The following is a 12,447-nucleotide window of genomic DNA, read 5'->3' on the forward strand; positions in this document are numbered from 1 at the left end:
GACTCAACAAACAGAGAAGAGCTTCTGTTCCCCTGGGTCCCGTTGTATTGTTTTATATTATTCAGAAAACTACAATATCCTCATGTTCAAGTTTAACACTTTTGCTTTGTTTAAGTATGCAGCAGACAATCTGTCAGCGCAGCTGTTATCACGGGCTTGGTCTCGGGGATGGCAAGCATGGGGATGTGTTATGTACAGTATACATCTGTAATCCGCCAGGTGTTGTGAGCAGCAGCAGTGTGCCATTTATCCTTTTGGTTCCTTCTCTAAATTTAAAACGATCAACACAACTGCTGAAATAAAAGAACGTTGAAGGGTTTTTTCTGTCATTGCTTTTCCTTTACAAATGCAACATCTGTAGGAGTTTGTATCCTTCATAGGACCAGGCTGTGGACGCTGTGGCTATAGCCAGTACCCCACTAGATGGCAGTAGGTGCATATGGCGTGCTGCTGTACACTTGAACAAGAGAAAAGCAGAAAGCAAACTACAGTATGCACTCGGGATTTAACAGATAATATTACCATGGTACCTTAACATAATTACAGTGTAGGAACACATTGTTACATAGTACTTGTACATGTTTGTGGTATGTGTAATTACACTTTGGAAGGCCAATTGTTATATGCATAAGATTTATAAAGAAAGAAATGTGTTATGGCTAAAATCTCATATCACCCTGGAATTATTGTTTTCGGAGTTAATTTGAAATGATGCATGCCACACATGGTTGCTAATAAAACTACCATGTCAATGGGTATTGGGGACACTGAAAGGACTCACCTAAGAGTGTAATTATTCCAGCTGTTAATTCGGCCAAATCCATGTGCTGTAATCCTGCTGTCTTCAATCCTTGTAGACAATTTAGGGCCGTTTTCCTGGACACAGATTAAGCCGTAATGTTTGGAAATATGTAAATGCATGCTTGAATGATTTTCATTGTTTCATGGATACAATGCATCTGGAAATTCTAATAGAACAACATGGCACTTATTCCATTTTACTATTAGTATTTTTTCAGCATGTATAAACACTGGCACACAATTCAGTCAAATTGTAAAATAAGTCTTATGAAGTGCAGTCTTGCATGGAGCACCATTTCTGCTTTAACCTTATTTCATAAGCCAATAAACAGTTGAGATCCTCAGATGCTCATCTCAGATAGGCAAAATTGTTTTACGATTATCAATTGAATATACAGTATGTGCTATGTGAGAATTCATAGGATAAAGCGAACGGTGCCGGTTTGTGGCGTGCGCTGTTAATTAAGAGCGATAACGCGCAGTCTTGATTCAGTGCTCATCCACCCTGACCGAGCTAGTTGAGAGCAAGCAGTGAGGGGGATTTACAACTTTATCAACACCAATGTCCCGCTTTACCCGAACATTCTAAATAACAACAGCAGATATACCTACGAGTTTCTGGTAGAACTTGAATAAGACTTGAACTCTGAGGAGAACACCATACATCAGCACTCCAGAAGGACATGCAGTTTCGCGGCGTCGGGGATCTTTTTGATTGGAAGAGCGGAAGGATGCTTATCAAATGGTCAGGAGCTGCGCTGCTACCTATCCAACACAACATTACGAGTGCGTTGTTCAGTTAGTCAGTGGTCGTTAATCTTGCTGTGGGTTAAGTACTGACTTGGCACTCGACATTTTTAGCAAGGACCTGCAGTGACGGACTAAGTTTACAAATCGGCTACATTTTGTGCGGGTGAGCCATGAACGGTTTCCCGCTGTCTGGCGTGCTATTTCTGTGCGCCCTGTGCCTGCCGTCTACCCTACCGGGCGGACAGGTACCAGTGACTCCCAGCTGCCACGAGGTGCGCGCGTCATTTCAGTCTCTGCACCCCGGGTCGAAATGGGCAATGGAGACCCCAGTTTCAGGTAACTATAGCAAACCTCTTTTTGGTACCCGGCTCATTACATTATGTTTTACGTATGATTCGATTGCGTTTGATTAGATTATGTGAAACAGTTTAATGCCTCAGTAGGCATATCTGAAGGTGCTAGATTTGAAATGAATTCTATCTGTTTTAGTTTGCAATTTCATGTTAGCAAATTCCATTGTGAACTCTTTTAACTACATGTGTACTGTGCCTCTTGGGGAGGACCGGACTACAGCTATTGTTTATATGTGTATTTCACACTATGTAGAAACGGACTATAATACTTGTATGGATATCAACCCCAATACAGGTTCATGTCATCATCAACAATAAACTGCACTACAGTTAAAAACGACCACCGATTTCTCATTGCTAGCTATGCTTCCCCCTTATACGAACGGAAGTTAGCATTTAGCAGTCACTTCTAAGCCTGAAAGGGGACTACTTCTAAATGTTATGCAGCGAAAAGAGTCAAATATATTCAAATCGTACTTTAGTAGCCACACAGTGGGCCCTTTTACAATGCATAAATCCTGATTGATTTTTACGAATATTCACTTTGTTTGATCAGATTTGTTGAATGTGCACCAGTCTATCCCAAGGGTCTGCGTTCCATTAACCTCTTTAACCATTAACCTATTAATTCGCCTACTGGGGTTATGTCATAAACCCTCAAAGTTACAGAATGGGGTGAAAAGGGCAGTCATATTGATCAGGGAGAAATACAAACCAGTCTAATTGGAATGAATGGCAGTAGAGGCATAATCCTGATTTTACTTTGCAGGAAAATAAAAGTAAAGCATGTGATATATCAGAAGTTGTGTAATATATATATATTTAAAGTTGAACCTTTATTTAACATGGCAAGTCAGTTAAGAACAAATTATTATTTACAATGACGGCCTACCGGTGAAAAGTAGGTTAACTGCCTTGTTCAGGGGTAGAACAACAGGTCTTTACCTTGTCAGCTCGGGAATTTGAGCCAGCAACCTTTCGGGTAGTGGCCTAACGCTCTAACCACTACCCTACCTGCCGCTAGCTACTCCCTGACTAGGCTACCTACTCCCTGACTAGGCTAGCTACTCCCTGACTAGGCTACCTACTCCCTGACTATGCTACCTACTCTCGGACAATATAATTATTGTCAACATAAAATATTGTCATATCATTATAAATACAGTTTATACTGGATTTATACACATTTTCTATATAAATAGCCTCTAATATATATGTTAACAGATCATAAATGTCTTCCTTTTTGTTTTCTTCTAAAGCTGTGAGTGCTATTATTTGATACAATATCAGTACTTATTGCATTTACAACTTGTCTAAGTCATATCATCCACTGATTTCAGTCAGAGCATGGCTGCTTGCTCTCAACGTTCCACTCCTTGCCACTCCTTGTCATTGCCAAAGGCTCTTTGGCACTAGACATGGAGTAGATTAGCTAAAGAGACTGGTACCCAGGCTAGCATATTGGCAGTTAATTTGAAATGTTTATGGAATCATTCCTCTTAAACTTTCTGGCTAACAAACATACAGTGCAGATAAATTATTCAAATTCCTTATTTTACACAATATCTTATCATAGCACTGGCAAACCATGGTTGACAAACTCCCTGACCAAGGTGGCTGACCTTTATCACATCATAAGAATATTAATTTCCATTCATTTCCATAGGTTCTCCCTATGAATCTTTAAATTTAAATGTAGGCTGTAACTCAGGCTCCTCAACAGAAACTTAGATAATGCTGTTCATTCAACACAGAAACAAAGCAATGGTAAAACAGGGCAGTACTGTTCTGTTGAAGGATGACTGATCTAACATGAATCACCTGTAGGGCTTGCATATCCATCACACCTAGTTTGAGCACACCACGTCCCCCTGCTGAGAAAGAAGAGGGGAGCTGATTGACAGAACTGACAGAGGAGAGGAGAGCATCTCCTTTGGCTATATAGAGCGCTACTCCTCAGTGTTACAGGGGATGGCATAAATATGAACCAGACTGTCATGGCCCTCAGAACATAACATCTCATGAAAAGCTGCCTAATGATGCCAAAAGAGGACTCTATAGGGCTCTGGTCAAAAGTAGTGTGCCATTTAGGATGGAGTCTTCCACTCTTCTTTCTCCCCATTACAAGCCCTTTTCAACAATACAAAAGCACGCAGAGTTGACTCTTACAGCTAGCTACAGTATCACATGCATCAGCCCACACACTTTTCTACTTCAGCCCTCTGGCTCACATTCTCCAACTTTCTCAGCATCCCTCAACCATGTTTTAACCATTTATTTGTGCCAGTGTAGGGCTTTGGTGGAAACATAGGAGCTTTATCTGTTACATTTACATTTACATTTAAGTCATTTAGCAGACGCTCTTATCCAGAGCGACTTACAAATTGGTGCATTCACCTAATGACATCCAGTGGAACAGCCACTTTACAATAGTGCATCTAAATCTTTTAAGGGGGGGGGGGGGGGGGGGAAGAAGGATTGCTTTATCCTAGGTATTCCTTGAAGAGGTGGGGTTTCAGGTGTCTCCGGAAGGTGGTGATTGACTCCGCTGTCCTGGCGTCGTGAGGGAGTTTGTTCCACCATTGGGGTGCCAGGGCAGCGAACAGTTTTGACTGGGCTGAGCGGGAACTGTACTTCCTCAGTGGTAGGGAGGCGAGCAGGCCAGAGGTGGATGAACGCAGAGCCCTTGTTTGGGTGTAGGGCCTGATCAGAGCCTGAAGGTACTGAGGTGCCGTTCCCCTCACAGCTCCGTAGGCAAGCACCATGGTCTTGTAGCGGATGCGAGCTTCAACTGGAAGCCAGTGGAGAGAGCGGAGGAGCGGGGTGACGTGAGAGAACTTGGGAAGGTTGAACACCAGACGGGCTGCGGCGTTCTGGATGAGTTGTAGGGGTTTGATGGCACAGGCAGGGAGCCCAGCCAACAGCGAGTTGCAGTAATCCAGACGGGAGATGACAAGTGCCTGGATTAGGACCTGCGCCGCTTCCTGTGTGAGGCAGGGTCGTACTCTGCGGATGTTGTAGAGCATGAACCTACAGGAACGGGCCACCGCCTTGATGTTAGTTGAGAACGACAGGGTGTTGTCCAGGATCACGCCAAGGTTCTTAGCGCTCTGGGAGGAGGACACAATGGAGTTGTCAACCGTGATGGCGAGATCATGGAACGGGCAGTCCTTCCCCGGGAGGAAGAGCAGCTCCGTCTTGCCGAGGTTCAGCTTGAGGTGGTGATCCGTCATCCACACTGATATGTCTGCCAGACATGCAGAGATGCGATTCGCCACCTGGTCATCAGAAGGGGGAAAGGAGAAGATTAATTGTGTGTCGTCTGCATAGCAGTGATAGGAGAGACCATGTGAGGTTATGACAGAGCCAAGTGACTTGGTGTATAGCGAGAATAGGAGAGGGCCTAGAACAGAGCCCTGGGGGACACCAGTGGTGAGAGCGCGTGGTGAGGAGACAGATTCTCGCCACGCCACCTGGTAGGAGCGACCTGTCAGGTAGGACGCAATCCAAGCGTGGGCCGCGCCGGAGATGCCCAACTCGGAGAGGGTGGAGAGGAGGATCTGATGGTTCACAGTATCGAAGGCAGCCGATAGGTCTAGAAGGATGAGAGCAGAGGAGAGAGAGTTAGCTTTAGCAGTGCGGAGCGCCTCCGTGATACAGAGAAGAGCAGTCTCAGTTGAGTGACTAGTCTTGAAACCTGACTGATTTGGATCAAGAAGGTCATTCTGAGAGAGATAGCAGGAGAGCTGGCCAAGGACGGCACGTTCAAGAGTTTTGGAGAGAAAAGAAAGAAGGGATACTGGTCTGTAGTTGTTGACATCGGAGGGATCGAGTGTAGGTTTTTTCAGAAGGGGTGCAACTCTCGCTCTCTTGAAGACGGAAGGGACGTAGCCAGCGGTCAAGGATGAGTTGATGAGCGAGGTGAGGTAAGGGAGAAGGTCTCCGGAAATGGTCTGGAGAAGAGAGGAGGGGATAGGGTCAAGCGGGCAGGTTGTTGGGCGGCCGGCCGTCACAAGACGCGAGATTTCATCTGGAGAGAGAGGGGAGAAAGAGGTCAAAGCACAGGGTAGGGCAGTGTGAGCAGAACCAGCGGTGTCGTTTGACTTAGCAAACGAGGATCGGATGTCGTCGACCTTCTTTTCAAAATGGTTGACGAAGTCGTCTGCAGAGAGGGAGGAGGGGGGGGAGGGGGAGGAGGATTCAGGAGGGAGGAGAAGGTGGCAAAGAGCTTCCTAGGGTTAGAGGCAGATGCTTGGAATTTAGAGTGGTAGAAAGTGGCTTTAGCAGCAGAGACAGAAGAGGAAAATGTAGAGAGGAGGGAGTGAAAGGATGCCAGGTCCGCAGGGAGGCGAGTTTTCCTCCATTTCCGCTCGGCTGCCCGGAGCCCTGTTCTGTGAGCTCGCAATGAGTCGTCGAGCCACGGAGCGGGAGGGGAGGACCGAGCCGGCCTGGAGGATAGGGGACATAGACAGTCAAAGGATGCAGAAAGGGAGGAGAGGAGGGTTGAGGAGGCAGAATCAGGAGATAGGTTGGAGAAGGTTTGGGCAGAGGGAAGAGATGATAGGATGGAAGAGGAGAGAGTAGCGGGGGAGAGAGAGCGAAGGTTGGGACGGCGCGATACCATCCGAGTAGGGGCAGTGTGGGAAGTGTTGGATGAGAGCGAGAGGGAAAAGGATACAAGGTAGTGGTCGGAGACTTGGAGGGGAGTTGCAATGAGGTTAGTGGAAGAACAGCATCTAGTAAAGATGAGGTCAAGCGTATTGCCTGCCTTGTGAGTAGGGGGGGAAGGTGAGAGGGTGAGGTCAAAAGAGGAGAGGAGTGGAAAGAAGGAGGCAGAGAGGAATGAGTCAAAGGTAGACATGGGGAGGTTAAAGTCACCCAGAACTGTGAGAGGTGAGCCGTCCTCAGGAAAGGAGCTTATCAAGGCATCAAGCTCATTGATGAACTCTCCAAGGGAACCTGGAGGGCGATAAATGATAAGGATGTTAAGCTTGAAAGGGCTGGTAACTGTGACAGCATGGAATTCAAAGGAGGCGATAGACAGATGGGTAAGGGGAGAAAGAGAGAATGACCACTTGGGAGAGATGAGGATCCCGGTGCCACCACCCCGCTGACCAGAAGCTCTCGGGGTGTGCGAGAACACGTGGGCAGACGAAGAGAGAGCAGTAGGAGTAGCAGTGTTATCTGTGGTGAGCCATGTTTCCGTCAGTGCCAAGAAGTCGAGGGACTGGAGGGACGCATAGGCTGAGATGAGCTCTGCCTTGTTGGCCGCGGATCGGCAGTTCCAGAGGCTACCGGAGACCTGGAACTCCACGTGGGTCGTGCGGGCTGGGACCACCAGGTTAGGGTGGGCGCGGCCACGCGGTGTGAAGCGTTTGTATGGTCTGTGCAGAGAGGAGAGAACAGGGATAGACAGACACATAGTTGACAGGCTACAGAAGAGGCTACGCTAAAGCAAAGGAGATTAGAATGACAAGTGGGCTACACGACTCGAATGTTCAGAGAGTTAAGCTTACGTTGCAAAAGAAAATAAATAAAATAAAAGATCTAATTGACTAAAATGATATAGTACTGCTGGCTGGTGAAGTAGCCTGGCTAGCAGTGGCTGCGTTGTTGAAAGTGAAGCTGGCTAGGTGACCTCGACAATTTCTCTAAATTTCTCTAAACTACACAATTATCATGGATACAAGGACAGCAAAGACAACTAGCTAACACTACGCTAATCAAGTCGTTCCGTTGTAATGTAAGTTTCTACAGTGCTGCTATTCGGTAGAAGTTGGCTAGCTAGCAGTGTTAGCTAGCAGTGTTGGCTAGGTAGGAGGACGGCAGCGCGGCAGGCGAAAATAGCTGGCTAGCTAACCGATAATTACTCAAAGCTACACAATTATCTTAGATACAGAGATAGCAAAGAAAACTATGTAGCTAGCTAACACTACACAAATCAAGTCGTTCCGTTGTAATGTAATCGTTTCTACAGTGCTGCTAATCGGTGGCTAGCTGGCTAGCTAGCAGGGTTGACTACGTTATGTTACGTTAGGACGAGAATACCTGGCTAGCGAACCTCAGCGAACCTCGATAACTACACAATTATCCTTGATACAAAGACGGCTACGTAGCCAGCTAAGTAGCTAGCTAAGATCAAACAAATCAAAGATAGCAAAGACAACTGTGTAGCCAGCCAACACTACACTAATCAAGTCGTTCCGTTGTAATGCACTCGTTTCTACAATGCTGCTATTCGGTGGCAAGCTGGCTAGCTAGCAGTGTTGGCTACGTTGCGTTACGTTAGGACGAAAATAGCTGGCTAGCGAACCTCAATAACTACACAATTATGTTTGATACAAAGACGGCTATGTAGCTAGCTAAGATCAAACAAATCAAACCGTTGTACTGTAATGAAAATGAAAATCAGACCGTTGTACTATAATGAAATGTAATGAAAAGTTATACTACTATTGGGTAGACGGTGGACGTTTGCTAGCTGGCTAGCTGCTGGGCAGATAGCAGTGTGGACTACGATAGACGACGAAATACGATAATTACGCAATTATCTTTGATACACAGACGGCTATGTAGCTAGCTAAGAAGAAATTGCTAAGGTTGGACAAATTAAACCGTTGTACTATAATGAAATGTAATGAAATGTAATGAAAAGTTATACTACCTGCAGAGCGAATGCAAATGCGACCGCTCGCTCCAAACCGGATGTCACTCATCTGTTGCCTCTAACTAACCATCTATCTGTTGCTTCTAACTAACCATCCAATTAAAATAATATAGTCAGACAGTGCCTTGAGCCAGCAATCTAATCCAACGTTTGTTATAGCCATTAAGACCTTGAACATGTATCTCGAATTAGAAAACCTTTTCCATGGTTACACAGGTTTTGAGCTGTTATGCGCTCAAAGCATGTATGGATTAGACAACCCAAATAGAACCGTATTCTTTATAGTGCACCTATTATAGTGCATTAGCTTTAACCAGAGCCTTATGGTCTATGTGGAAGTATTGTACTATGTGGAATAGGGTTCCCCACATAGGTCCACATGGGAAAGTTACGTTTTCAACGAAAATCCTGGAAAGCGGGGTACAGAAGCAATCTTTCCCCATCAAAAGCAGTTCAGCCAAGCCTGAATTCAAGCAATAACGACACAAATCATTTTTTTCTATTATAACTGGATTATAGCTCCTGTCCAAATGTTGTGAATGATATTCACTATATTCATGTCATAGTCGCTAGTCAACTGCATTACACTCCAAAGTTACTTCAACTTCAACCAGTGAATGCTTGCGATTGCTAGCTATATGATCTATTCTACCAGACTGTCTTAATGAGTGTTAGCATGCTAATAGCACATCCAGTACATGAAAATGTATATTTCTAAGGCGTATGCAGTAAGTTGATAATGATATCACCAAATTATGTTGTATCGGACATTTCAAACAACATTGCCAGCTAATGAGTAAACAGTCATGGTATTTAATTTAAGAAAATGAACAAGATTTAACAACGCAACCTTGGGGCTAATTTGAATGGGCACTAATGGCATATTTTGAGGGAATTTTACATCCGTGCCCAAGTACGACCCACATGACTGCAGGGAAAGTCACTCTGTGATAAAGTTATGGCACCATATACATTAGAGGAGGGCATTATATAATTTAATCTCTGTCTGTTTCCTCAGATGGAATGTTTAACCATGGTCAGTGAGTGAAATGGTCTAAATCGTTCTCACGTCAAGGAAATAAATGCTAAGACAAAATTGTCTAACATCAAATTCTTTAGTATCAAGTAGTACCAGCAGATATTAAGGTACAATATGCTGTTATAAGAGGGAAGAAGGATATCTTTTTCTTACTGATTTACAGTGATAAGAGTGTAACTAAAGTGATACAAGCCTGAGGCAGGACAGAATCCCCCATGGTCCTCTAGCAGTAGAGTGGATTGTGACTATGAGTTGGACTGTATAGCTGATTGGTGCATGGTCACACTGCACTGACGGAGCCTGTTGCTCCCTGGCATTCCAAATGATTCAGTATGTAAATTGATGCCTCTCTCGTGTCTGAATCTCAACCACAATGTTTTAGTGTCATGTCAGAGTGGCGAAGTGCTCTTCAGGTTAATTGTTTTCACTCCTAGTCAGAGAATCACATTCCCACCGGAATTAGAGCAGTGTAGCAGCAAACAAAAACATGCACTGTGAAGGTGTAAAGAGGCCATAACAAATCAGCTTGCTCTCCTGAATGCATTCTCCTTGCTATTAGTAACAATGTCTTGGGAGACAAATTAGATGAGATGGAAGGGTTTGTAAGGTTCAAGGACAATCTCTTAGCAACTTCTAAAACAACTAGAGGCATTTAATTGGAGAGTGTCGGCCACTTTGCCCCCGCTGTATCTCTGCTTACTTGGCCCCTGGAGATGTACAGTAAATTAATGAGGACAGGCTTAATGTCAATTGGAAATGGGAAAGGTTGGACAGGCTTAATGTTAGTTGGAAATGGAAAGGGTTGGACAGGCTTAATGTCAATTGGAAATGGGAAGGGTTGGACAGGCTTAAGGTTAGTTGGAAATGGAAAGCGTTGGACAGGCTTAATGTTAGTTGGAAAGGGCTGGGCAGGCTTAATGTTAGTTGGAAATGGAAAGGGTTGGGCAGGCTTAATGTTAGTTGGAAATGGAAAGGGTTGGACAGGCTTAATGTTAGTTGGAAACGGAAAGGGTTGCACAGGCTTAATGTTAGTTGGAAATGGAAAGGGTTGGACAGGCTTAATGTTAGTTGGAAATGGAAAGGGTTACACAGGCTTAAGGTCAGCTGGAAATGTGAAGGGTTGGACAGGCTTAATGTTAGTTGGAAATGGAAAGGGTTGGACAGGCTTAATGTTAGTTGGAAATGGAAAGGGTTGGACAGGCTTAATGTTAGTTGGAAATGGAAAGGGTTGGACAGGCTTAATGTTAGTTGGAAATGGAAAGGGTTGGACAGGCTTAAGGTCAGTTGGAAATGGGAAGGGTTGGACAGGCTTAATGTCAATTGGAAATGTGAATGGTTGGACAGGCTTAATGTCAATTATTGGAAACAGGAAGGGTTGGTTGTGGGCCTGGATTGCAGGTATCACCCAGTTGGTCCCGATTGTGCCGTATAAAGTGCAGTACTTTGGACCAGAGCTCTATGTTTACTATGTAGGGAATAGCATACGTTTGCCATTTAGGTAGCAGAGTACTCCATGGGGGACATTTGATTTACACAGCTGTTTATTTTCTGGTTATTTACTGCACAGCGTTTTGATCTATTATTTAGATTTCATTGTCCTCCGTCTTGGTATTCACCATACACCAGACCATGAACCAGGGGTTAAATACATGACACCAGACCATGAACCAGGGGTTAAATACATGACACCAGACCATGAACCAGGGGTTAAATACATGACACCAGACCATGAACCAGGGGTTAAATACATGACGCCAGACCATGAACCAGGGGTTAAATACATGACACTGATGCTCATCGGATGTGGCAGGGCTTGCAAACAATTACAAAAGGAAGTACAGCCGGGAGCTGCCGAATGACACGAGCCTACCAGACGAGCTAAACTACTTCTATTCTCACATCGAGGCAAATAACACTGATACATGCATGAGAGCACCAGGTGTTCCGGAAGACTGTGTGATCACGCTCTCCGCAGCGATGTGAGTAAGACCTTTCAACAGGTCAACATTCACAAGGCCGTAGGTCCAGACGGATTACCAGGACGTGTACTGCGAGGATGCACTGACCAACCTGCAAGTGTCTTCACTGACATTTTCAACCTCTCCTTGTCCGAGTCTGTAATACCAACATGTTTTAAGCAGACCACCATAGTACTTGTGCCGAAGAACACTAAGGTAACCTGCCTAAATGACTACTGACCCATAGCACTCATGTCTGTAGCCATGAAGTGCTTTGAAAGGCTGGTCATGGCTCACATCAACAACATTATCCCAGAAACCATAGACCCACTCCAATTTGCATACTACCCCAACAGATCCACAGATGATGCAATCTCTATTGCACTCCACACTGCCCTTTCCCACTTGGACAAAAGGAACACCTATGTGAGAATGCTATTCATTGACTACAGCTCAGCGTTCAACACCATAGTGCCCTCAAAGCTTATCAATAAGCTATTGACCCTGGGACTAAACACCTCCCTCTGCAACTGGATCCTGGACTTCCTGACGGGCCGCCCCAGGTGGTAAGGGTAGGTAACAACACATCTGCCACGCTGATCCTCAACACAGGGGCCCCTCAGGGGTGCGTGCTCAGTCCCCTCCTGTACTCCCTGTTCACCCATGACTGGACGACTCCAACACCATCATTAAGTTTGCCAATGACACAACAGTGGTAAGCCTGATCACCGACAACATCGAGACAGCCTATAGGGAGGAGGTCAGAGACCTGGCCGTGTGGTGACAGGACAACAACCTCTCCCTCAACGTGATCAAGACAAAGGAGTTGATTGTGGACTACAGGAAAAAGAGGACAGAGCATTCTCCCATTCTCATCAA

At 45.1% G+C, this 12,447-nt stretch overlaps 1 protein-coding gene across 1 annotated transcript in view; it reads left to right on the top strand.

The window, feature by feature from the left end:
• The first annotated feature begins 537 nt into the window (after positions 1–537).
• Positions 538–12,447, top strand: part of gpc3 (glypican 3) — a 386,092-nt gene continuing 374,182 nt past the window's right edge. Inside the window, exon 1 of the mRNA XM_071411469.1 lies at positions 538–1,887. Coding sequence (XP_071267570.1) covers positions 1,722–1,887 — 166 coding nt within the window. The 5' untranslated portion in view covers positions 538–1,721. The remainder of the gene's footprint in view (positions 1,888–12,447) is intronic.

This window comes from Salvelinus alpinus, chromosome 7 (genome assembly GCF_045679555.1).
Source record: "Salvelinus alpinus chromosome 7, SLU_Salpinus.1, whole genome shotgun sequence".
Taxonomy (NCBI): domain Eukaryota; kingdom Metazoa; phylum Chordata; class Actinopteri; order Salmoniformes; family Salmonidae; genus Salvelinus; species Salvelinus alpinus.